Genomic DNA, 26,393 nt, shown 5'->3' with positions numbered 1-26,393 from the left:
GTGCTTTTTCTTTCCCCTCAGAAACCAGGATGGGAACACCTACGACCTCTCATCCCTGTCGAGGTACAGCGACAACTGGGAGGCCATCACAGGCACGGGGTCCACCGAGCACTATCTCATCAACGTGTGCAAGTCCCTGTCCCCGCAGGCCGGCTCAGGTGAGCGGGGGCTCGGGGGCTCGTGGCTCATAGGGAGTGTGTTGGGGGAGAGGGAGTCAGGACGGATCCTTCGAAGGCACGTCACTCTCCAACATGGGAGTCGGGACACATTAGCCAGGAATGGAAAGGAGAAATTATCTGAGGGTCTTGATGACCAGGCCCTGGTGGGTCCAGGGTGAATCAGTGCTGAAGGCATGCTGGGAGCGTTTGGACCTGTTTCAAATGTCAAGAGACGGAGGTTGGGGGAGGTAATCATGGTGGCAGGTGGTTCTCAGCCAGGACAGGAGATTGGAAGGCAGGGAATGTCTGTGTGGGCGCACACCCTCTGTATTTACTGAGAATAAAGCAGTGGGGGTCCTGGTACGATGCACCCAGACCCTTGGTGCCAGTGATGAGGCGAGAGCTGGTTGGACGCAGGGACCAGGAGCAGCAACCTGGAGAGACCCCTGATGCTGCCCCCGGCCTGCTGGGATCCTGAAGACGGAGCTTGTTCTGTCTCCCTGGGGGTTTTATGCAGCCCCACTCACATCTTGTCTGGCTCAACTCAAAGGGGGCGCTATTGTTTTTTTGTATTTTTTAGTGATTTTCTCCACTGCATGGTAGGTATGTGGACGTGGCCACATTCCCTTTGCTTTGTGTGCTGGCCAGCCTGGTGACCCCACACTCAGTTCACGAAGTGGGGCCTGTTCTTTCCCCAGGACAGGTGGCTCAGACATATCCAGGATTGGGAAGTCGGCGCAGTTCTTGGTGACTTCTGAAATAAAGATAGCGCATGAACATAGGTCATTTACAATGTCCCATTGGCTCAGTCTGGGTATTCTCAGCTTCATCCTGTTTGGGGGTCAGAAAAATTGAGGGCTTCCTGCCTTGAATTCTCCTGACACTGCGCCTACCCTCCCAGTCCATCTGCAAAAAAAATAATGTTTCATGTCATGAGAGCTCGTGGTGTCATCGGCATCTCACTTAAACGATGGGAATCACTGGTATTTTGGCGTGATTGTTAGAGTCAAATGTGTCGCGTGCCAGACATTAGTGCCTCGTGAGTCCTAGTCTGGAAAGCGGCCGCCGGTCACTCTTAATCGTCTCTGCTTGTGCCACAGAGCCATGCCCTCCGGAGGCGGCTGCGTGTCTGCTGGGTGGCCCCAAGCCCGTGAACCTGGGCAGGGTGCGGGACAGTCCTCAATGGAGCCAGGGCTTGACCATCCTGAAGTACGTCGACGGCGACTTGTGTCCAGACCAGATTCGAAAGAAGTCAACCACCATCCGCTTCACGTGCAGCGAGAGCCACGTGGTGAGTAACCCCGCTGTGTCCACCCCGGCGGGTCCTGCCCGAGTCAGCAGGACTGACGTCTCACTTCCTTGGGGTGCGTGGGGAAGCACGCAGGGCGACCCGGCCTAACGGGGCACACAGTGCGGCCTCGGGCTTCTGGTCCCGGGTACCCGCCCGGCAATTCAGCTTCCAGAGTTAGGGGCTTCCCTGGTGGCTTAGTGGTTGAGTGTCTGCCTGCAGTGTCGGAGTTGCAGGTTCAGTCCCGGGACTGTCCCCTGGAGGAGGGCATGGCTACCCGCTCCAGTATTCTCGCCCGGAGAATCACATGGGCAGATGAGCCTGGTGGGCTACAGTCCATGGGGTTGCAGAGAGTCAGATACGACTGTGTGACTGAGTCGGCATCATCATCATTGTCAAAGTCTGACTCAGCCCCCTGGAGGCTGGAGAGAGAACTGCTGTTTGCCAGCCTACCCTTCATCTTCCGGGATAAAAACGGCAGGTCGGGCAGACCCAGTTCCAGGCCAGCTCTTGAGCTTCCTCAGCAGGACAGCTGAGGGGCCTCTGGGGTCTCTGCTCATGGGTGCCCGGGGATGGGTTATCTGGGGAGAAGGGTCCTGCTGCCCCAGTCTGGCCCGAGGCGCATGGATGAGGCACATCCGAGCTGCAGGGAGTCTCCCTTGTCCAAACGGTGCAGGGATCGGTCAGTTCACAGCTATCACCAGTCCTCCTGGCGGCGCTTCCCCTTTTATCCACTGTAACAAATTTCAGTTCCGGTTTTCAGAACATGACGGCGGGTTTCCTCATTCATGACTCATGGTGGCCCTCGGCTAGTCATTCGTCCGCCCAGTCTCACTGTAGGAACACGCCCCTGGCCCCCACGTGGATCTCAGGCTGCGTCTCCCCCCGTGTGTGTCAGGCCCCGGGGGCGTCTCGGGAGCAGTCCCTGGCCCCTTGCCTTTTCTGAACCTGCCCCTATCCCACAAAGACGCTGGGACGGACGAGTCACAGGCGGTGCAGGGGAGCTCCTGCTGACAGGGGTCAGCGCTGTCCCCACGTCCGCCCTGCGGCCCGTCTGCAGCCGTCTTTGTCTGTGCTCGTTTCTAGAACTCCAGGCCCATGTTCATCAGCGCGGTGGAGGACTGTGAGTACACCTTCTCCTGGCCCACAGCCGCCGCCTGCCCGGTGAAGAGCAACGTGCATGACGACTGCCAGGTCACCAACCCCGCCACGGGTGAGTGAGGGACCCCGCCTCCCCCCGCCCCACCCCTTCAGTGAGGGCCCCCACCTCCCCCCGCACCGCCCCTGCAATGAGAGACCCCACTGGTCTCCCCCCGCCCCGCCCCTGCAGTGAGAGACCCCACTGGTCTCCCCCCGCCCCGCCCCTGCAGTGAGGGCCCCCGTCTCCCCCCGCCCCGCCCCTGCAGTGAGGGCCCCCGCCTACCCCCCGCATGCTGAGAGGCCCCGGGTGAGGTTGAGGAGTAGGCAGTGTCCTGTCTGGAGGGTGCACGTTGGGGTTTTCTGCTGGTTCTGCAGGCTGCTGTTGACTTGGGAGTCTCCTTCAGTGGAGGAGACAGCCCATCCCGAGACCTGTGCTTCCACTGCCCCTGTTTCTGGGGCCGTCAGTCCCTAGCTCCTGGCCTGCGGAGCTGGAGTCGGCCTCCTGTTCCCTTTCCGGGTTAATGTCGGGGGCAGGGGGGCACCCAGGGAACTGCTGGGTCTCAGCGCTGGGGACCTGGGAGGCTGCAGGTTGCTTCTCTGGCAGCCGAAAGTGCCGTCAGGGCCTCCCCAACCTCCCCCCACCCCGAATCACAGGCTGCTGAGGCCCAGCCCCAGGAGGACACCCCCCCCCACCCCAATACTCTCTAGCGGGTCAGGAAGTTTCCCAGGGCTCAGCTGGTGAAGGGGGCAGATCCATCACGAGGAGTCCGGGGCCACATGGCCCGAGGGATCCGTGTCTGAGCACACGGGTGAGGGGTCACTGTGTGCCCCCCCACACCCTGTGCAGGACACTTGTTTGACCTGACCTCTCTGAGCGGCCGGGCCGGCTTCACCGCTGCCTACAGTGAGAAGGGGCTGGTCTTCCTCAGTGTGTGCGGGGACAACGAGAACTGCGCCCCCGGCGTGGGTGAGTGCGGCCTGCCCTCCACGCTCCCCTCCGGCGAAGAGATCAGATGCCTTCATCGGCAGCAACCCTCTTGGGGTCGGGGTGGGGGCCGTGAGGGCGTGATTTGTAACCATGGGGTGAAGTATTAGACGTGTAGCATTTGCTGAAGTTGCATAGCACCCCCAGCAGTGCCAGCTGTGGGTGGCAGCGTCTGGGTCTGCAGGAAGTGTGTTGGCAGGAAGCGAGTGCTTTGAGTCCTGACTGTGTGTCCTGCCCCCGCTCTGCCGGGACAGGGGCCTGCTTTGGGCAGACCAGGATCAGCGTGGGCAAGGCGAGCAAGCGGCTGACCTATGTGGACCAGGTCTTACAGCTGGTGTATGAGGGCGGCTCCCCCTGCCCCTCCAAGACCGGCCAGAGCTACAAGAGCGTCTTCAGCTTCGTGTGCAGGCCTGAGGTGGGGCCCACCAACAGGCCCATGCTGATTTCCCTGGACAAGCGCACGTGCACGCTCTTCTTCTCCTGGCACACGCCTCTGGCCTGCGAGCAGACGGTGAGCCTGGGCCGCCCGGCCAGCCCAGCCCAGGGGGCGTCCGCTTCTCCCGTGGGTCCCTGGGCGCCCCCGCCCCCTTCTCATCCACTCCTGAGGCCCCGATAATGTTTGGATCAGAATGCCTGACGCTAAATAAAGCAAAGCACATCGTGGGGGTGGGGGGGGTGGGGCGTTGATCCACCTTTAGCGCATTTACCGTCAGCCTACACCCTTGCAGTGACCGCGTGGTCGGTGGTCAGGAGCTCAGGTGTTGTAGATGCCAACGTAGAGGTGTGTTTCCCGTCTGATAGACCGAGTGCTCCGTGAGGAACGGCAGCTCCCTCATCGACCTGTCCCCACTCATCCACCGCACCGGGGGTTACGAAGCCTACGACGAGAGTGAGGACGACCGCTCTGACACCGGCCCCGATTTCTACATCAACATCTGCCAGCCGCTCAACCCCATGCACGGAGTGCCCTGCCCCGCCGGCACCGCCGTGTGCAAAGTCCCCGTGGACGGGCCCCCGATAGTGAGTATGGGCCCGGGGCAGAGCCCGTCCCGCAGGGTGTTTCAGCGGCCCCCTGCGCGTCGCATGTCTTGCTGTCGGTGGAGAGCCTTCAGGGGAAGTGAGCTGGGTACTCTGCGAGTCTGGGTCCGCCAGGGGAAGAGGAACGTGAGGGTTTGTACATTGAGCTGTCGCTCGTTGTGATCGAAGTTATGGGAGAAAATGTGAACACGCATGCGGAGAGAGGGCATTTTTGTATCAGGTTAGTCTCCAAGGATGTTGACGGAGCTTGGTGTCTTTGCTTAAGTGCGGGTCTTCTGTCATTAAAAGCTTGTGAAATACAAGCAGGTTCTTTGGTAAATGAGTTTATAATTAAGGGCGTAAGCCAGTTGGCTAATAACTAAGCATTCTGCCTTGAAAGCTTTGGTGTTTGTGCTAGCATTTCCCAGCGTAGGCTTGGGTCTCTGCAAACATTGCCTTCACGAGTCATGTTCGCGTGTTGTCCAGTTCTCGGCGTGTGTTATTTGGAATGAAATGCACCCCAGGAGCGGTCTGTTTCTCCCTTGGTTTAACAGTGAGTCCTGTCCCGAGGTACTAGATGTCCTTGTCATGGATGGATGTTACCGGTGGTGTGGGTGGGGAGAGACGTGGGCTGTGGCTGGGGACGTTGGCTGTGATGTGAGCTTGACCAGAGCATGGCCGTGTCACAAGCGCAGGGCCTGGACAGTTGGTGTCGGCAGGAAGTGCTTGTGGTCAGCCTTCCTGGCGGCGGCCGGGGCCGTCTTCTCCCGCCTGGCTCCCTTCTTCCAGATTTAAAAAGAAGAGAGGAAATTCCCTGACCAGAGAGGGTGGTGTGTCAGCGTGGCCCCAGCGTGATGAGCAGAGCACGTTGTGTGGCGTCATTCACACACTCCTCTCTCACACACTCATCTTAAACACACACATACATACTCACCTCTCACACACCACACACACTCACCTCTCACACACACACTCATCTCACACACACCACACATATACTCATTTCTCACCCTTACCTCTCACATACCACACACAGACACTTATCTCAAACACACTCATCTCTCACACACCACACACACACACTTATCTCACACACATACACATTCATCTCTCACACACACACTCATCTCACACACCACACATGTACTCATTTCTCACACTTAGCTCTCACACACCACATACACTCATCTCACACACACACACACTCATCTCTCACACACCACACACACACTTATCTCACACACATACACACTCATCTCTCACACACACACTCATCTCACACACCACACATGTACTCATTTCTCACACTTACCTCTCACACACCACATACACACACTCATCTCACACACACACACTCACCTCTCACACACACTCATGTCTCACACTTAACACACACACTCATCACACACACTCACACTCATCTCACACACTTATCACACACACACATATTTGTCTCACATATGCACTCATCTCACATACATGCTCATCTCACACACGCCACATATACACACTCATCTCAAACACACACATACTCATTTGTCGCACACCACACACACACTCATCTCACACACACTCATCTCTCACACACCACACACACTCACCTCTCACACACCACACATATACTCACTTCTCACATACCACATACACACACTCATCTCACACACACACTCACCTCTCACACACCACATACACTCACCTCTCACACACACTCACCTCTCACACACCACACATATACTCACTTCTCACACACCACATACACACACTCATCTCACACACACTCACCTCTCACACATCACACATACTCTCACCTCTCACACTCACCTCACACACACCACATACACTCACCTCTCACACACACTCACCTCTCACACACATCACATACACTCATCACACACACTCATCTCACATACATGCTCATCTCACACACTTATCACACACACATTCGTCTCACATATGCACTTATCTCACACGCACACTCATCTCTCTCACACACACTCACACACACACATAACATACACACCATTCCTGACCAGTCACATTTCTTTCATTTGTGTGTCTATCTCCTCAAAAACCCTGGCTGAGCAGCCGGTGTGTGCCAGGGGCTGAGTGAAGCCGCAGGAGGTGGTGGGACTGTGTGTGCGCGTGCCCCGTGTCCCCCTGAGGACACGCCTCAGGCGCTGCTGAGGAGACGGGGCGGCCCTGTGGGGTCCTGCCTCCCGCCGGCAGGTCAGGAGACTGAGCAGCCTTCTGGGTGTGACCTGAGACTCCTGTTGCCTCGAATCTTCGACAATGGACCCTTGGTGATAAACTCGTCCCTTAGTTAAGTGTCAGTCACTCAGTGGTGTCCGACTCTGCGACCCCGTGGGCTGTAGCCCGCCAGGCTCCTCTGTCCATGGGACTCTCCAGGCAAGAATACTGGAGTGGGGCGCCATACCCTCCTCTGGGGATCTCCCCGACCCAGGGCTCGAACCCGGGTCTCCTGCACTCAGGCAGGTTCTTCACCTTCCAAGCCCCCAGGGACGCCCAGCCCTGAGGAGGGGCACAGCCACGGTTGCTCATGTAGCCAGTCCCCACCCGGGCGTCGCCTGGCAAAGCGAGGTTTCTTTCTGCGCGCCTTACTGTCAGGACTTTCCCGGCGAGCTGCTCGTAACACGGTTCTTCAGGTGCTGCTTGTCTTCAAAACAGGACGTGCAGTTTCTGTAACTCCTCTGTCAGCCCTTATTCCTCTAACCTGGCGAGTGATTACCTTCCTGAAACGTCGTCTGCTTTCTCTTTGTTCAGGATATTGGCCGCGTGGCAGGACCTCCGATCCTCAATCCCATAGCCAACGAAGTTTACTTGAACTTTGAAAGCAGCACGCCTTGCTTGGCGGATCGGCATTTCAACTACACCTCGTTGATCGCGTTTCACTGTAAGCGGGGCGTGAGCATGGTAAGTGAGCCCTGGTGTACAAGGTGGGAGCTGGTGTGCGGGTCGGCCAGCCAGAACCGAGACGCACGAAGCGCTGTGCCCGTGATCGGGGTGCCTGCCTTGCGCTGTGTGTTGTGGGATCACGTCAGGCCCTCAGTTCAGCAATAAGGAGCCCTCCCTGAGTTACCAGGGCAGATCTTGCACAAGGAGGCTTGTTGTAATTTAAAAACGTGAAATACTCGAGCAAAGAAGTAGCCTTCACCTTTGCCTGGAAGTGAAAGAAAGCGTTAGTCACTCAGTCGGGTCCGACTCTTTGCGACCCCATGGACTGTCACCCGCCAGGCTCCTCCGTCCGTGGGAGTCTCCAGACGAGAGCACTGGGGTGGGTAGCCGTTCTCTTCTCTAGGGGATCTTCCTGACCCAGGGATCGAACCCGAGTCTCCTGCATTGCAGGCAAAGTCTTTACTGTCTAAGCTACCTCCCTACCATCATTCTAAAATGCCAACTTTGGTTTTCTTTTTTTAAATTTTAACATTATTGATTTTATTCTTGTTGGGAAGTCAGACATTTTGGCAGCTGTAATCGTTCAGGACGTAATTCACATTTCGGAAATTAGCAAATGAAAGAAGACCTTTGGGATAAAAGTATCAGTAGCTGGGATATTGTACCATTTGCTTTTAAGGAGGCCATTGATTCTTCTCTTATGTGCAGTTAAAAAACAGCTTCCTTTAAAAAAGAGCGCTGTTTCGTTGTAAGGAGTTTTGCATAAGTTTTCTCTTGCCCTCCCTCTGGGAACAGGAGATAAACCAGTGGTTCGCAGCCCCTGTTTTGTGATGACCTGGGAGGGCTGCCTGACGTCACGTTGCCCTGCATGGGCAGGGATCCCCACCACTGCTCCGCTGGAAAGCTCTGTGCTGGCGGCCTGGGTCTCAGCCCTTCTCTGCTGCCTTTTTATTTTGTATTGGCGTATAGTTGAGGATGAGATGGTCGGGTGGCATCGCTGACTCAATGGACATGAATTTGGGCCAACTCCGGGAGAGCGTGAGGGACAGGGAGGGCTGACGTGCTGCGGTCCATCGAATTGCAGAGAGTTGGCCACGACTTAGTGACCGAATAACACAACAGCACAGCCACTAACGGTGTCGGGATAGTTCGGGTGGACAGCAGAGGGACTCAGCCAGACACATCCAGGCATCCATTTTCCCCCAGGCTCCCCTCCCATCCAGGCGGCCACTTAACATTGAGCAGAGTTCCCTGTGCCAGACAGCAGGTCTTTTTTTGGTTATCCATTTTAAATATAGCATTGCGTACGTGTCCATCGGAAACTCCCTAAACTCTCCCTTCCCCCATATGTGTGCTTCTGAAATTCCTAAACTCTGGAAAGCTTACACGTCCTTTGATGGGAATGGGCACCGTGGGTGAGTGGACGGTGGCAGGAAGTGGCTCACGGCCACCTTTCCCAGGACGGACGGTCCAGCAATTGAGAGAAGGGGAGACACCAAGGGCTGCCCTCCTGGGTGTCCACGTGGAAACCCCGCAGCTCCTGGACCGACACGTCGCCCCTGTTCACACGTTGCTGGATGGGAGGGGAGTCCGGATGACCAAGGTGCGGGCTGCCATGATCCGCCAGCCCTTCTGTCTCTGCATGTCCATCCGCGTGTCTGGGGGGCTCTGGACGCGTGTCCACAGCTCCCCCCTGGACTTGCGCTGGGTCTCAGAGCAGTGGAGTGCTGAGGGCGATGGGTGTTTGGGGGGGCTCAGAAGCGGGGCATCTCACACTGCGTGTGCGGTCCAGTTTGGAGAGACTTTTAATGAAGTTTCCTTCCCCTCTGTTTTTTTATCTTCAGTGGAAATACTTCCTCCACATACATTAATAGAAAAACACATTGTCAGCAACAATTAATAAAATTCCTCATCTGTTTTTACGGCTGCCGCTGAACGAGGGGGGAGGCAGTAAGGACGTTGATGGATATTTATTTAGATACTTGGCCTGTGGAATGTCCGGCTGGATCATGTCTCGCCCTTAGTATAAACATCCCCTCAGTCTCCAGAGACGTGGGTGGGGACGCCCCCTCGAATGTACAGGAAACACTTGCTCCCTCCTCTGCCGCCAGAGATTCTTCGATGTCTCAGGCTTCCCTGTCGCAGTTTGAAGACCCCCCCCCCTTTTGTCTGAGCTGGTAGTCTGGAGTGTTGGCATGCTAAGTGTAGGGACACAGGGGTCTGGGGGGCGGAGGGGAGTTGGGTGCAGGCAGGCCTGCCTGGCGGGGCTGCTGCTTGCTTGCCTCTGGCGAGGACGGTGGCTCCCTGCTCTTGAAGGGAAGCCTGCCGTGGGTCACCCGGGACCCCTGGTGGTCTGGGAGCATCTCTGAGCCCGCAGTGCCTGGGGCTGGGGTTCCCAGCCCTGCGGGGGGAGCAGGGAGGTTACTGTGCTTGTTAATCCACGTGGATTTCACACTTGCTTCTCCACCCCAAACAGGGGACACCAAAACTGCTGAGGACCAGTGACTGTGACTTTGTGTTCGAGTGGGAGACCCCGCTGGTCTGTCCCGACGAAGTGAGGACAGAGGGCTGCTCCCTCAGGGACGAGCAGCTGTACTACAGCTTCAACCTGTCCAGCCTGTCCAAGAGCACCTTCAAGGTATCGCCGCGCCCCGGAGCCTGCGGTCTCGGGGGCCCCTGCCGCCTGGCTTCGCTCTCGGGCTCCTCTGTGCGTTATGATGTGGCCTCCGTGAGTGCTGGAGAGTCTGCAGTCCCTCAGGCACTGTGGGGTCTGGGGGACGGATGGGGTGGTCCTCTCTCTGTCCCGGATGCAGGCTTGGCCTGCCGGGGGCGCTGGACAGCGTGCCAACCAGTCACGGCTCATGCCCGAGCTGTGCCCACGGTTCGGAGTAAGTCTTTCTCGTGGGCTTGGCAAGGATTCAGTTATTCAGTGAGGAGGGTCATGGGGCCTCTTCCATGTCATACGCGGAGAGCAAGAGGCCACTCAGGGCCGTGTGAGTGACCACATGCCCGAGGGGGTGGCTCTGCCTCTGCCTGCCGCCCAGAGACCACCCCCCAGCCCTGACCTGAGACACATTTGGGTGTCAGGGGCTGGCCTCGCCCCAGCCTGAATGTCGGGGGGCTGTGCGTTATGCCTCAGGGGCTGGGGCTCACAGTCCTGTGACGTAGACATTACAGAGGCACATGGCTGTGGACCAAGCCGTCCCTGCGTTGTAGATGTTACAGAGGCACACTGGTTGGACCACGCCTGCAAGATGCCAGCGCCTCCTGGCGTGTGGCAGCCGGAGAGCGGTGGTGAGCTCCGAGTCGTACGCCCAGGTGCCAGCCGTCTGGCTCCCAGAACAAGAGATCTTGCCTGGGCGCAGGCCCCCAGGACGGGTGCGCAGCAGCTTAGAGCCTGCCGCGGCGGGGCGGCCAGGAAGAACCGTGTTCAGTTAGGTCGTGGCTACTCTGCTCAGTCCCGAGTCCTCAGCACTCCGGGGTTACCGGCAGGAGACGTGGCTGAGGGTAGGGGGCGGGCAGCTGGGGGCCTGTGGGAGCGTGGACTGCAGTGCTGCACCGGGAGGCACGGTCCCGGTGAGGAGGGACGTGCCCGGGAGTGGCCAGGGCGTCGCGCTCTGCAGGGGGGGAAGGAGGGTGAGCTCTCAGGCGCCTGCACGCCCGTGGACAGAGCTCCGCCTTCCTGCTCGTGCCCCACCCCCCTCCCCAGCGCTGGCCTTGTCCCCCCCGAGACCCAGTCACAGCGTGGGGCGGTGTCTCTGCAGGTGACCCGAGGCCCGCACACCTACAGTGTGGGGGTGTGTACCTCTGCCGCGGGTCTGGACGAAGGAGGCTGCAAGGACGGCGCTGTCTGCCTGCTCTCTGGGACCAAGGGGGCGTCTTTCGGGCGGCTGGCATCCATGAAGCTAGACTACAGGCATCAGGACGAAGCCGTCATTCTGAGTTATGCCAACGGAGACACTTGCCCTCCAGGTGAGTCTTCGCAGGTGGAGTGTCTGTTTCCGGTAGACACGGAATTAGACACAGCAGCAGGAGGGAAGTGAGGAATGACGTTCCAGGTGCCGTGAGCCCCAGCGCACGGAACGGTCCATTCTACCAGCCTTGAGTGTGAGCGCTCGGGCCCACGAACCGTCAGTCAGTTTAGGGGGGCTTTCCACGGGGAATCGTTCAAGGTGACCGCCCGTGGCCAGGCATGGCCAATGCGGTGAGAATAATCGGGGTCACTCTGATTTCTCCTTCCCAGAAACTGAGGACGGCGACCCATGTGTGTTCCCCTTCGTGTTCAACGGGAAGAGCTACGAGGAGTGTGTCGTGGAGAGCAGGGCCAGGCTCTGGTGTGCGACCACCGCCAACTACGACAGAGACCACGAGTGGGGCTTCTGCAGGCACTGTGAGTGGGCGCGCTGTGGCCCCCGCTGGAGGCCTGGCTTCATGCTCAGGTCTTCCTGGACCGTCCACGTTAGCGGCAGCGCTTCTGTTGCATGTGGTGTTTTCTCGTCAGGGCTATTTTCCGTAAAGAAAAGTCGTCCTTAATTGCTCTATGGGGCCAGGTGACAGATAGGTGTGGGGTGGTCAGCTCTCCCCCTCCGCACCTCCAGGGGCTCATGTCCACATGCCAGTGTTTTCAGCGCCGGTGGCTCACGTCCATGTGCGTTAGAATTGCTGCTGTCCCAGGTCTGCAGGGTGGTGAGGGGTCATCAGGTCTGCAGGGCCTGCTGTGCTGACCGTTGGCTCTGCAGCGGGCTGTGCCGAGCAGGGGCGGAGGGGGCTCTCAGTGCCCCTGCTGCCGCATGGAGAACAGACACACGAGAGTCTTAGTAACACGCGGGGCGCAGACAGATGTGGGTTCTCAAGGAAGGTGATGGGACGAGTGCATGAGAAATTTTTAGTTCTTGTAAGTAGCCACAGAACAAAATGATACATGTTAAGGAATTAGGGCTTCCGTGGTGGCTCAGACAGGAAGGAAGCGGCCTGCAATGCAGCAGACCCGGGTTCAATCCCTGGGTCGGAAAGAGCCCCTGGAGAAGGGAGCAGCAACCCACTCCAGTGTTCTTGCCTGGAGAAGCCCACGGACAGAGGAGCCTGGTGGGCTACAGTCCGGGGGGTCACAAAGAGTTGGACACAGCTGAGCAAGTAACACACACACACACAAGGAATTAGAAACATTAAGTCTACAAGGGACTAACGTAGCCTTCTTTGGCAGCTTATTACGACAGGGTCTTTTCCCTAGTAGGTTAGATGACGCGGCTTTAGGTTATTATAGGAGGCTCATCATCACTGTTTTTAGCGTTAGCATTTGTGCTTTAATCAGGTGATGTCTGTTCGCAAGGAATTGTACTGTCCCTGTGGGGTTTGCGGAAGGGGAACTTGGTCCGGATTTTAGGGTTGAGACGGGAATGAAACAGCAGGAAGTGGGGAGCGGCCGGGATGGACAGCACCCCTCAGTGCTGGTGCCGCGGAGGGGGGACCCCGGCTGGGCCGGGGGGGCCTGACACTCGCCTCGCGTGCCACCCCAGCCACCAGCCACCGGACGTCCACCATCATCTTCAAGTGTGACGAGGACGCCGACGTGGGGCGGCCCCAGGTCTTCAGTGAGGTGCGCGGGTGCGAGGTGACCTTCGAGTGGAAGACAAAGGTGGTCTGCCCCCCGAAGAAGATGGAGTGCAAGTTCATCCAGAAGCACCGGACCTACGATCTGCGGCTGCTCTCGTCCCTTACCGGCTCCTGGTCCTTTGTCCACGATGGAGCTTCGTGAGTACCCCCCCCACCCCAACCCCCCGTCCCCCCCGAGCCGGCCGCGTCCGTCACAGCCCCGGCGTCCCAACAGGGCGAGCACACAGCGCTTCAAGCTCCAGTGCTGAAGGCGCGACGGCCTCGGGCCTCTGCTCGGGGAGGCCTGGTGCATGCCGGGTGGTTTGGAAGCAGAGGCAGCTAAAGCCAGCCTTCAGATCCCAAAGCAGCTGGTGACCAGCTGCGGGCCTGATGGAATCAGGCGCGGTTTGCTTCTTGTCTGGGACGCCATCCATGTTGGGCTTCCTCGGTGGCTCAGTCGGTAAAGAATCTGCCTGCAGTGCGGGTGACCCAGGCTCCATCCCTGGATCAGGAAGGTCCCCGGGAGAAGGAAATGGCAATCCACTCCAGTATTCTTGCCTGGGAAATCCCGTGGACAGAGGAGCCTGGCAGGCTGTAGTCCACGGGGTTGCAACAGTCGGACACGACTTTGACTAAACCACCCCACTGTGTTGGGTTGGTGGGGGTGTTAACTCGCCCCGCTTTGCTGCCCCGAGTACCTCGGCCGTGCTGGCCCGACTGCTCCACGCATGGAGCCAGGCGCGCATCCATCCTCCCCGCAGTGGGGAGCGTAGACCTGGAGGCCTCGGTAACCTGAAGACAGGGGACGTCTCCCCAGGGTTTGAGCGCTGCCAGTCCTGACTCTCAGCCGCCCGAGTCTCGGGACTCGCCCCGTGGGCCCGGTGGGCACGCGCGCATGTTCGGCGTCCACCCGCTCTCTGGCCTTTGTTTACCCAGAGACTGTCCAGAGGTGCTGGGGGACGCTTGGGCGGTGGCCTCTTCTGAAAGAGTGGGAAGAGCTGCCCCCAAGCGTGTCAGGGCAGACGCTGACCTCGCCTCCTGCCGCGTCATTTTGCAGGTACTACATCAACCTGTGTCAGAAGATATACAAGGGACCCCAGGACTGCTCGGAGAGAGCCAGCGTGTGCAAAAAGAGCGCCTCTGGAGAGGTGCAGGTCCTCGGGCTCGTTCACACGCAGAAGCTGGACGTTGTAGGTAAGGCCCGGGTCCTGTCCTGCGGTCACGTGTCACATCTGTGTAGGTCCGTGTGAGTTGGGAAGGTGAGGGTGTCGTCCTGGGACTGGAGGGTCAGCACTGGCCTCCGTTGGAACCTGCAGGCCTGGTGTTCTCAGTAACCTTTTTCCAGGCACCCTGGTGCCTCCTGAAGCGTTAGAATAAGCACCGCCTCGTGTCCTCTGAGGCGGCAGGTCCGGCCTGTGTCCAGAGGGCTGGGTGGTCTTGGGAAGGTTCTTGTGCTCAGGAAGCAGGGTGGGATGTCCAGGGCGCCCCTGAGTCCCTGCTCCACCTGTGGGCTGAGTGCCTGAGTCTCCGTGCACGGGTTTATTCGGGAGAAGCCGGACGACAGACATGAAAACCTGGTCAGGACCATCCAGGTACAGCCTAGTAAATGTCTTAGTAATTTGGCATCGCGGAATGAAGCTCTTTGTTAATGGTTCTGATAGAAAATTCCTCTTGCAGTTGGTTGTTGAGTGAGACTCTTTCATCATGCGAAGGGAGAAGGTCGGGTTTTCTTAGTTTAGGGACAGTCAGGGGCGGTGGGAGGGACAAGAAAGAAGACCGTCGCTGTGCCTGTTCATCTGTGGGGAGGGTGGTGTCCCCGGGGGGTCCCCAGGCTGTCCTGATGAAAGCACAGGGAGACTTAGTCCACTCGAGCTGTTGAAATGGAGAAAGGAATTCTGGAGGACCACTGTCACCCGGAGAAAAAGCCTGACTCTGTAGGTTGGAAGTGGGGGTGAAGTGACGCCCCACCGAGGCCCCAGCAGAAGTGTCCAGCCCTCCCAGCCCATGACCTTGGAGATCTCAGTTGTTGCTGCCACGAAGGGCAGCCAGGGGCTGAGGGCAGCTCTGTTCTGTGCCTCGTCGTGTGTATGTCGAACCCGGGTTTTCCCGTGGTTTCCCACGGCCGAGTGCAAAGACTAGGAGGCTGAAGTCTCCTGAAAAAAATAGTGAGACCTCCTGTTCTCTGACACACCAGGTGGGATCTTACATCTCAGGCCCCAACAGGACAACCATCTAAGGCCGGTCACCGTGACCCCAGGTTCACTTAGGACACATCCCCTTATGGGGTGAAGAGACAGACTCTTATCATAGGAACCAGCAGTCCTCAAGAACCATGCTTCTTACGTGTGTGTGTCATATATGTGTGTGTACACGTGTAACCTTCAACAGTTCTCTGGGTCAACGTCTTAGTCCACTTCCCAGGTTGAGTGCCTGAGGCCTGGAAGGCCAAGAGTGCTGCCCATCTCATCTGCAGGGGGAGCAGTGCGTCAGGACCTTCACCTGTTGTTTCCATATTCCAGAAGTTTAAGAGTTTCTCTTTGAAGCTGTGAACCTTCCAGAATTTTCCAGAGAAGCCCAATTATTTATAACAAATTCACCCAGAGTTGCTTTGACCGTGCTTGGGGTCGGGAGCCTGGGTCTCACCCCTCAGCAACCCTTGAGTGGCCCCTGTGCCTTGGCCATGCCTGGAGGTCACCTGGCAGCTGGTCCTGCCTGTCCCGGACCCGCTGCCTCTAAGGATGTGGGTTGGGTGTGTGTGCGCCAGGCCCGAGGACTGCCCTGTGCTGAGCGCCGGGCCTGAGGACCGCCATGTCCTGGCCCCTGGAACCACCATCCATCCGCTCAGCAGCGCTGAGCTCGGGCATCCCCAGGGCAGCTCTCAGAACCTCTGGCTCCTGGGAGCGGGGCCGCTGAACGCGTGTCCCTGCTTCCCTTGGCCCCTGCGGACTAGGGCTCTGCTGGTTCCTCGACCGTGTCCTCCTCAGAAGCAGGCAGAGCTCCGTGTGGAGCCAACCGAGCAGACCAGAGCAGTTCTGTGCGGGCCGTCTCTCTGCGGGGTGGAGGTCTCGCCCCTGGCCTGTTCTTCCCGGGCGGCTCGTGGGGCACGTGGGGGAAGCGCCGGGCTGGCACAGAGGTTGCAGGGAGCTGGGGACCGCAGGCTGCCGCCATGACCTGCAGTCCAGCCCTGCACGCACGCTGTGCGGGGGGCTCCCCTCTCAGCCCTGAGCCGCACGCCCTGGGGTCTCCCTAGCACACAGGAGAGTGATCACAGGCAGGGGCTGAGGTGTGACCCCGGGCTCCTCCGGCCAGGCAGGTAGTGACACGGGCCGGGCGTGAGTCACCAAGCTGGGTGGTGCTGACCGCCAGGGCGATGAGTCCTCAGAGCCACTTCTGACCCGGAGGCTCCTAGGATGCCCCAGAGATAATGTCAGTTCAACGGTCTGTTTCAGATGACAGAGTCACCGTAACTTACTCTAAAGGCCACCGCTGTGGGGACAATAAGACGGCATCAGCTGTCATCGAGCTGACCTGCGCCAAGACAGTGGGCCGGCCTTCGTTCACGAGGTGAGGCTGCGGGGGCCCCCCGGTGGAGCTGGGCGCTGGGTGGGCCGGGCCCCCGTCAGAGCTCCTCCCCGCGGTTTCTGCTTGGCGGTGTAGTGTGCGTGCCGCAGAAAGGATACTGGGGTTGTCACAGTAGCGAGGGGGCGACCGGCCCCTGAGACCCCTGGCCTGGTGGGGCCAGGGCCACTCCGCAAGGAAGGAGTCCTGGATGGAGGCTGGGACCCGTGCACGAGACTGATAAAGCAGTTGCATAAAGTGGGATTTCACCGGGCTCCGTCTTCAGGGTTGCAGTGTAACTAAAAGAGGCTTTGCTGATGAGTGCCGCCCATGGCCAGCCCTGTTATTTTGCTGGGAGTCTCTGCGTCTGGTGCTGGAAGGGCGTTTGGCCAGCAGAGGGAGCATGTGAGCTGTGGTTGGTGAACAGACCCAATGCCTTCTAGAAGCAGGGCTTCGGAAAGGCGAGACCCAGGCACTGTCAAAGGGTCGAAATCAATGCTTGTAAAGCAGGCTTTCAGAAATCTGGGAGTAGATCTTCCCAGCTGTTAGATGTTGCCCAGTGTCTAAATATAAAAAAATTATGTGTTGAAGTGCTTGCCTGCTTTTTTTTCACGTGGTGAGCTGGATGGTGTTGGGGGGAAGGGAGATGAAGTCGCCCTCCTAGCCTGGAGCGTCTGGTTCCTGGCTGGAGGCAGGGAGGGCTGGGCGGTGGAGGCTTCCGGGGCCCCAGCAGGCGGGCGGAAGGGCGGCCGTGACCGCGGTCCGTGTGCCCCTGCAGGTTTGACGCCGACAGCTGCACCTACCACTTCAGCTGGGACTCGCGGGGGGCCTGTGCCGTGAAGCCTCAGGAGGTGCAGATGGTGAACGGGACCATCATCAACCCCGCCAACGGCCAGAGCTTCAGCCTCGGGGACATTTACTTCAAGTAAGTGGGGCCGCCCCGTAATCCCCTCGTCTCTGCCGGGCTGAGGGCTGCGAGATGAAGAGGTTTGTGTGTCTGCATGTTGTAGTTACTGTTTCCAGTTACATTGTCACGTCTCACTCAGAGGGCAGGCACTGCTTAGCTGTCCAGTCGAACCCCAAAGATGGTGCGGTCTCTTGAGGGTAAAAATAACGTTGCTCCTCCTCTTGCCATTTGTGATAAGCTCAGGGGTCAGAGCTGGAACCTTTTGGAAGGATTTTTGATGAGGAACCCTCTGGCTTTACTAGTGTTTTTGTAAGTTTCTTAGCAGCGTCACTAGGTGGGCCCCGGGATCCAGGACTGTCCCTGAGCCCTTTTCTGTCTCCTCAGACGATTCAGCGCCTCCGGGGACATGAGGACCAACGGGGACAAGTACGTGTACGAGATCCAGCTCTCGTCCATCACGGGCTCCAGCAACCCCGCCTGCTCCGGGGCCAGCATCTGTCAGAGGAAGGCCAACGACCAGCACTTCAGTCGCAAAATCGGAACCTCTGACCAAACCAGATACTACATTCAAGGTAATTCTCCCCACCCGTGCGCCACGTTTAGCTTCCTCGGAGGAACATTAACCTTTTCACGAGCACACACTCCTCTCGGTTAAAACGTCAGATGGGTTTTAACACGATAGCCCCAGGTCCGATCCTGTGTCTTGAGAACTGAGCAGCTCGTGTCGTGCTCCCAGCGGTTCGCTGTCGGGAAGGTTTACATCCTCAACAGATGTGCAAGGCCTGGTCTAAACCAGAGGTGGTGAGGTGGGCATGGAGGACCACGGCTGGAATTACCTTTGGTTTGGTTTTCATCTCAATGCGTCTTTATTTTGGAACTTCAGATGTTACTGGCGTGGGGGTAAGAGATTTTGCGCCTGTTAAAAGGATGAAAAGAGAGAGACCTGGCCCGCGTGCCCGCAGTGGGTGTGGAGGAAGGCCCGCGTGCCCGCAGTGGGTGTGGAGGAAGGCCTTCCGCTACAGGGATGCAGCTTTGTCTGGTGTTTGTTTTTTCCCTTCCTTTTTGTTGAGGTATAATTGACATAGAGCCATAGCTCAGATGGTAAAGAATCTGCCTGTAATGCAGGCGACCTGGGTTGGGAAGATCCCCTGGAGAAGGAAATGGCAACTCACTCCCGTATTCTTGCCTGGAGAATTCCGTGGACAGAGGCACCTGAGGGGGCTACAGTCCATGGGGTCTCAAAGAGTCGGACACAACTGAACGACTAACACAGTATAAGTTTAAGGTGTACAGGATAACGATCTGACTTAAATACATCATGAAACGACTGTCACAGTAAACTTGGTGAATGTCCATCATGTCCTATAGGTACAAAATCAAAGTAGAAAAAAAAATTATTTTTTTTGTGTAGTGAGAACTCTTAGGATTTATTCTTTTACTGTACAGCAGGATTCGTCACATTTAGCATGTGGTGTGTGGCATCCTGAGTATTACACCCCTGGTAACTGCAAATCTTGCCTCTTTTTCTGTGAGTTTGTTGGTTTGTTTCTGAGACATAATTGACCTGCATACTGTGTTAGTTCCAGTTATACGACATAGCGTTTTCAACATTTCCGTGAATTTCAAAATCACCACCACACTAGGTCTGGTTGTCATCTGTCACCATGCAAAGAAGTGACATAATTATTGACTGTATTCCCACACCCTGCACTTCATACGTACACTCCTTTTTTGTAACTGGACGTTTGTACCTCCTTATTCCCCTCACCCATTTCTTTCCTAATTCTTTCTTGACCTGGGAAGAATATTTCCAGGAGGCAGCTCTTGCATTTTTGTTTTCGACAGCTAGTCTTCCTCTGTAAACCATTTCATGGTTTGATTTTTGAACCAGGTGAATAAACTTGCTTTTTTTTTTAAACAGTTAAATGTGTTTACAAAACCAGCTGACTTTTGACCTCAGAGGGCCGCCGAGCGATTCCCCAAGAGGAGGGGGCGGGTAGCTGCTCCCTGAGTGGGCGGGGTCTCGGAGAAGTCTCCCGCGCAGCTAAGTAAGCCCGTCTCTGCTCTGGGCAGAGTGCTGGCGTCCACACCTCCCCGTCGAGGACACCTGCAGGCACCCTGCCGCCTCTCTTCGGGCCTTCCTGCTGGCCCACCTCGGCCTGCCCACCCCACCCCACTTCCCCACTGCCACACCCAGCGCGGGGCTCCCTTCTCTCACCCAGGGGCCCTGCCGCTGGTGTGTCTGCAGCGGTCCAGCTCCACGCCGCAGCCCTGGTCAGGGGCCCAGTTCCCAGGCTGAGAACCTTATGTCTGTGAGGCCTATGTCTAGTCCAGTTGGCCTCGTGCAGTCCCCAGGCTGAGAGAGCGCGCACGCGTGTGTGTGTGTGTACATGTGTGTGTGTACATGCATACCTCTGTGTGTGTGTGTGTGTGTGTATGCATACCTCTGTGTGTACATGCATACCTCTGTGTGTGTGTGTGTGTGTGTACATGCATACCTCTGTGTGTGTACATGTATACCTCTGTGTGTGTGTGTGTGTGTGTACATGCATACCTCTGTGTGTGTGTGTGTGTGTGTACATGCATACCTCTGTGTGTGTGTGTACATGCATACCTCTGTGCATTTATTCTTGGTTAATTAAATCCTTTCATACCTTTTCACTCCACGCACCAGCAGTAGGAAATAGGTTTGGTTTTAAGACCTTTGTCCACGTATCAGGAAGAAGTGCAGGTTAACCCCACCCCGCCACGCGTCTGCATTCATTCGAGAGGCTGAGGGCGGAAGGCCTCCAGGCCCGTCTCTGGCTGAGGTTAGGTGTTACCACCTTGGCTCCTCACAGCTCATGGGTTTGTGTCCACGCTCCAGCCTGTGGGGCGGCGCGCGCGGGTCGCGGCTCAGCCGGCTACGTACGAGTGAGGACTGGCCCTCTAGCGGGGCCGACGGCGAACCGGCCGCCAAGCTGTCCTCACAAGGCAGGGTCCACACGGGTCCCCTCACGTCTCACAAGCTGCACGTTTGGGGGGCGCTCCTCAGGTGTGATGGTTCGTTAGGAAGAGAATCACTGCGAAGAGCTGTCTTAGTCATGCCTGCAGTTTGTTACAGTGAAAGGGTATAAATTAAAACCAGCCAGTGGGAGAAGCACCGTGGGTGAGGTCCAGGAGGGAGCCAGACGCTTCTGCTGTCTTCTCCCCGTGGAGTCAGGAGGTGTTACGTATAAATGTGTGATGGTACAAGTGTGTGACAGTATGAATGTGTGACAACAGGCACGGGAGCTCAGAAGCTGACCAGGGAGGCCCGCCTGTGACTCCGTGTCCGGGGTTCATTGATTCTTCATTGTGTGTGCGTGACTGATCAGTCAGGTTTTTATTGGGTTTGCTGGCTGGTTGGTTGGTTGGTTGGTTGACTGACTAGTTGACTGGTTGGTTGACTGCTTAGTGGGTTGGTTGACTGGCTGGTTAGTTGGCTGGTTTGTTGATTAGTGGTTGGTTGACTGGTTAGTGGGTTGGTTGACTGGCTCGTTGGTTGGCTGGTTTGTTGATTAGCAGTTGGTTGACTGGTTAGTGGGTTGGTTGACTGGCTGGTTAGTTGGCTGGTTTGTTGATTAGTGGTTGGTTGACTGGTTAGTGGGTTGGTTGACTGGCTGGTTAGTTGGCTGGTTTGTTGATTAGTGGTTGGTTGACTGGTTAGTGGGTTGGTTGACTGCCTGGTTGGTTAGTTGCTTGGTTGGCTGACTGATTTGCTCATTGACTGGTTGCCAACACGGTCGAGCCCAGTGTCCAGGTGGACTGAGACGGGTGGGCAGCCCCCACTCCACATCGTGTTGTTTGCTGAGGACAAAGGCCAGACCTGTCTTAGGTCAAGGTTCAAGTCTCCCCTGCTTCCTGACTTAGGGCAGGGCCGCCACACTGAGTGTGAGTTCCCAGAAGAGCTCATCCGGGACATGAGATGGAGGACCCTTCCGTCTGATTTTAAGTCTCTGCAGACCTTTTACAGATGATGGAGAGGCAAACTTAGCCCGCTGTTGAGGCACCCGTGTTAACGGTGCTGCGCCTCTGTGTGTGCCTGCCTTTTTGACAGATGGCGACCTGGATGTGGTGTTCGCCTCGTCCTCTAAGTGTGGAAAAGACAAGACAAAGTCTGTGTCCTCCACCATCTTCTTCCACTGTGACCCCCTGGTGAAGGACGGGATCCCCGAGTTCAGCCACGAGACCGCTGACTGCCAGTACCTCTTCTCCTGGTACACCTCTGCTGTGTGTCCACTGGGGTAAGTGGGGCGCTGGCCCAGTGTCCCCGCCAGCCCCAGAGCACCAAGGCTGTGTCCCGAGATGAGTTGTTGCGAGGCAGAAGGTGTTGCCTGGGTTGTGACCCGGTGTCTTCCCAGAGCAGAGAGGCTTGGTCCTGGAGGACCAGGGTGGCTGGTGTGTCCCCCTGAGTCTCTGCTCCAGAAGGGCCTCTGCGCCCTCGGGGCCCCGCAGCAGGGTCAGCGAGCCCGGGGTGGGGGTGGGAGTGAGCGCGTGTTCCCCAAACCAGCTCTCCTCGTCGAGGCAGTGTCTTTCCGCCTTCCCCGATCCTCCTCCTCCTCAGTCTCGTCAGCAGAGGGGTTTGCCCACGGGGGTTCTCCCGACTGGTGGCTCGTGTCGCTGTCATCGTGTGTGGGTGTGGGTGTGGGTGTGCAGTCAGCTCCCGGCCGGGCCGGGCCGGGCCTCACCTCGCTGGGCGGGGGTTGAGCGCTGCGGTCTCCCTGCAGGGCAAGCTTCGACGGGGAGAGCGCGGGGGACGACGCCCAGGAGCACAAGGGGCTCTCGGAGCGCAGCCAGGCGGTCGGGGCGGTGCTCAGCCTGCTGCTGGTGGCGCTCACCGGCTGCCTGCTCACCCTGCTGCTGCACAAGAAGGAGCGTCGGTAAGGAGGGGAGGGTCTGGGGGGCCAGGCCAGAGGTCGGAGCTGAGCCCCGGCTTCCTCTTTTCCTGTGGTGACTGCCCCTGCGTCTGAGCTGTCAGGTCACACGGCCAGACGCCCCGTTGGCCTCAGCCTGACCCCGCCTTGCCCCCAGGACATGGCTCACTGCACATGTCCCCGCGTGAGCTGACCGCCTTCTGATCGACTGACCCCTGTCCTAAAGAGGGGAGCGTTTACGAGGTGCCGGCTGTGACCTCATCCCATCCATAGTCTCCCCTTTGGGGGGTGAAAGGTCTTGTCACTCACGGGCAGGGCAGCGTGACTGTCCAGCGGGTTTCACGTCACCCATGAACGAGGCCCAGGGCTCTGAGTGTGTGCCCCCCAAGGGCAGGGATGGGCCAGCTCTGGGGCTCCCTGTCTCCCCCCTCACCTGCCCACCCATCCGGAGGCAAATGAGAGGGTCGGGCAGTGCTGATCGCCACTAACCCGGCCCCAGAGGCCGTCATCCAGCCACAGGAGTCGGGCAGGTCTGGCTGTGACCTGGCCCTGGGTTTACCACTCGGCCCGATAATCTCAGCACAGTCCTGGGGTGGCGGGGAGGTGTGGGCCCATTCCATCCGCATGTGGAAAAACAGGTGCAGAGGTATGCGGTAACTCACTCTGATCTCTGTTAACACTGCGAAAGCAGAGTGTGTCTTTGCATACCGGGTTTGAATCTGCTTCTCCTGATTCCATAGCCTTCCTCTGACTTGGCTCCCAGCCCTGCTGTTGCGGGTTGAGGGAGCGTGTGCTTGAGTGGACACAGCAAGCAAGGGGGGCAAGGGGGGGTCCGGGGTGGGGCGGCTCCAGCCTGGAGTAACTGGAACCCCCTTTGCAGGGAGATGGTGATGAGCAGGCTCACCAACTGCTGCCGCCGGAGCGCGAACGTGTCATACAAGTACTCAAAGGTAGGCCTGCTGAGGCCTCCGGCGGTTCCCCGCCCCCTCCCCGACCCCCCAGACACACACAGGGTCCATGTGTCATTGCGATGTCGGCTAGTGGCTGCAAGGAAACCATATCGCAGGCCTTTTGAAACACACAAAGGGGAAATTGTCTCTGGTTGCTGTCAACCTGAACACATTCTTTGTCCTTTCTTCTTCAAGGTTTTCTCATTGTGATTGCAGCTAATTTCGTATGGCATTTAATATTCAGATCGTTTCTACTTTTTTGGCTCTTCTGCAGGAAACACGGCAATGAAAATTGTTGTGTCTCTGGCATTTGGACAATGTCCTTTGGTGGAGTTTCTAGCAGTTGAGCCCAGGTGGCGTAAATGCACTCCTGGCTCTTGATTGTCCTGCCAGTTGCTTTCTAGAAGGTCTCCCCCAAGCGCACGCATCCATGTGGTGTCGTCCACGCGGCTCCCCTCACCTGCTGCATGTCTCTACCCCAGAGGGCTCCTGGAGCGGAGGGGCCGGTCCCTGAGTCCCTGACCCTGTCTGCCTCGGTCAGATCTCAGCAGGAGCTGGCGCTTGCCAGCCTTCCCCTTCCTCTCCCTGCTGGGGATCCTGTGACCTGCGGGTTTCAGCGGGGTGGTCAGACGAGGGCTTGGGTGGGCCCACAGTCCCTGTGGTATCCCGGCAGGTGAACAAGGAGGAAGAGGCGGATGAGAATGAGACCGAGTGGCTGATGGAGGAGATCCAGCCACCGGCTCCACGGCCCGGGAAGGACGGCCAGGAGAATGGCCACGTCACCACAAAGTCGGTGAAGGCCGCCGATGCGCTCACTGCCCTGCACGGCGACGAGCAGGACAGTGAGGATGAGGTCCTGACCCTCCCCGAGGTGAAGGTGCCCCCCCCGGGCCGGGTGCCTGGCGCCGAGGGCGGCCCCCCGCTGCGGCCCCTGCCGAGGAAGGTGCCCCTGCCCCCGCGGGTGGACGACCGGCTGGGGCTGGTGCGGGGGGAGCCGGCGCGCCGGGGGCGGCCCCGCGCGGCGGCCGCGCCCATGAGCACCTTCCACGATGACAGCGACGAGGACCTCCTGCACGTCTAGGCTCACGCGCGCCGGCTCTGACCAAATCCAACGGACTCCATGATGCTTCTGTCCTTGGCCTTTAACGAAAACTGTTCAAAAAAGGGAAGAGTGTTGGTGGTTGGGGAGGAGGGGCGCCCCTCTCCGTGGGCGCGGGGAGGAGGCGCAGCCGCTGACGGCGGTGCCTGCCCTGGGTCTGTCCCCAGTCCTGGCCTTGAGCATGGCCGCGTGCGCTTGCCGAGGCAGCAGGGCCAGACGCCTCTCGGAACCGAGGGCTGCGTTTGAGGAAGACCCTTGCTGCTTTAGGCCCTGTAGGGTATTTGATCATTATATTTTAGCATTTAATTCTCTCCTCCTATTTATTGACTTTTGACAATTACTCAGGTTTGCAAAAAAGGAAAAACAAAAAAAAAACAAAAAAAAAAACCACCAACAGTTCTTTCCTGCGGGCAGGGGGTAACCTTTCCTGTCCATCCTTTAAGCAGGGGGAGGCCGTGGGCGCGCTTGGCCGCTTTGACTGGTCCACGATGTATCCTCTCAGTTAGACTCCACCACTCTCTCTTCTCCCTTTTGCTTCTGTGGCGTCAGGGCACACGCGTGCGTGCGCACTCGCGTGGGTCCCCAGTTGCCTGGGCTGTGGAGGGGGCCGCCCGCTCTCTGCCTCCCGAGTCAGTAACAGCTGCAGCTTTTGTTTTTTGCATGATGTCTTCGATCCCAGGTGCAGAGAGCACACCCATCAGTATTTCTCTCGCCAGCTGGTGAAGTCAAACAACCCACCCAAAGATTGATGTGTGTGTGTGTGTGTGTGTGTGTGTGTGTGTGTGCGCGCGCGCATGTGCCTATGTGCGCGCATGAGTGTCTGAGAGAATGGAGTTGAGATGTCAGACATTTTTCCAGACTTGGGGTGTAGGTCTCACCTCTTCAGGTTCTCATGATACCACCTTTACTGTGCTTATTTTTTTAAGAAAAAAACAAAAAAGTGTCTATCGACCATTTGACCTATAAGAAGCCTTAATTTGCACAGTGCGTGACTCACGGAAGTTGCATGAAAGCCAGTGGGCCAGGCTCTCGCTCCCAGCCTTGCACTTGGGTTCCCGCCCCGGGCACCGCCGAGACCGGCTGCCCGGTCTGCAGGACGGGAGGGGGACCGCCGTCCTTCCCCGGCTGTTGGCGCCTTTCTCTGAAGTGTTTAACGAATGACTTTTCTGGCATTTATAGAGCTGTATATAGACTCAGTGGTATTCATATCCTGGAAAGCCAACCAACCCGCAGGGTTCCTGGGTTTGTATTCCCGTTTGGCTAGCTTCTTTGATTTCAACATGAGTGTATTTTTAAAAACTTATTTCTTTCTTCTTTTTTTTTCCAATCAAATTTACTGTAATATAAAGTATTCAACGATTTGAATAAAAGATAAATTATTAAACGAGTGGTCCTGCTTTCTCCCCTTGAGTGAAAAGCCCCCGAGTTCGCTGCTGCGTCCGATACCCTCTCTGCGCCTCCTGTTGCATTCCGGAGACAGTCGTGTCCAGGTGTCGGCCAACCCCTCACGAGTCTCCCCGAGTATCCCCGAGTGTAGATTCTCACTCAAGGCCAATGGGGGCCTCTGTCAGCTTCACCCACACCTGGTTCTTCCTCCTTCCAAGAAAGCAGGCCTTAGGATGTTTATTTATTTTTTATCAAAACAGCCACTGTGAGTGCAGATCCCATGATCCTGGTACACAGCCCAGGCTTACATGGGGCAGTGAGGGGGGCTTCTCTTGCATGAATCTGGTTTCCACCTGAAATGACCAACTGGTAACGAGAGCTTCCTGGATGTTACTATGAAGACAGGTCGAGCAGGAGGTATGATGTCTGACTGTAGACTTATCGGAGTCAGCGTCCTTCCTTTCTGCTTGTTTTCTGATTATTTCCAATTGGAGTGACTGTTTTC

At 57.6% G+C, this 26,393-nt stretch overlaps 1 protein-coding gene across 1 annotated transcript in view; it reads left to right on the top strand.

The window, feature by feature from the left end:
* IGF2R (insulin like growth factor 2 receptor) overlaps window positions 1–25,886 on the top strand; it is a 101,746-nt gene extending 75,860 nt beyond the window's left edge. Inside the window, exons 30-48 of the mRNA XM_065931019.1 lie at window positions 22–158; window positions 1,259–1,449; window positions 2,533–2,659; window positions 3,434–3,553; window positions 3,826–4,082; window positions 4,373–4,591; window positions 7,370–7,519; window positions 9,978–10,139; window positions 11,266–11,473; window positions 11,745–11,891; window positions 13,018–13,252; window positions 14,151–14,287; window positions 16,543–16,657; window positions 17,430–17,576; window positions 17,943–18,130; window positions 21,637–21,823; window positions 22,307–22,459; window positions 23,334–23,403; window positions 24,077–25,886. Coding sequence (XP_065787091.1) covers window positions 22–158; window positions 1,259–1,449; window positions 2,533–2,659; window positions 3,434–3,553; window positions 3,826–4,082; window positions 4,373–4,591; window positions 7,370–7,519; window positions 9,978–10,139; window positions 11,266–11,473; window positions 11,745–11,891; window positions 13,018–13,252; window positions 14,151–14,287; window positions 16,543–16,657; window positions 17,430–17,576; window positions 17,943–18,130; window positions 21,637–21,823; window positions 22,307–22,459; window positions 23,334–23,403; window positions 24,077–24,484 — 3,358 coding nt within the window. The 3' untranslated portion in view covers window positions 24,485–25,886. The remainder of the gene's footprint in view (window positions 1–21; window positions 159–1,258; window positions 1,450–2,532; window positions 2,660–3,433; window positions 3,554–3,825; window positions 4,083–4,372; window positions 4,592–7,369; window positions 7,520–9,977; window positions 10,140–11,265; window positions 11,474–11,744; window positions 11,892–13,017; window positions 13,253–14,150; window positions 14,288–16,542; window positions 16,658–17,429; window positions 17,577–17,942; window positions 18,131–21,636; window positions 21,824–22,306; window positions 22,460–23,333; window positions 23,404–24,076) is intronic.
* The last annotated feature ends 507 nt before the right edge of the window (window positions 25,887–26,393 follow it).

Source organism: Muntiacus reevesi, chromosome 3 (assembly GCF_963930625.1).
Source record: "Muntiacus reevesi chromosome 3, mMunRee1.1, whole genome shotgun sequence".
NCBI classification, from domain to species: domain Eukaryota; kingdom Metazoa; phylum Chordata; class Mammalia; order Artiodactyla; family Cervidae; genus Muntiacus; species Muntiacus reevesi.
This window is presented reverse-complemented; position numbering and strand designations above follow the sequence as displayed.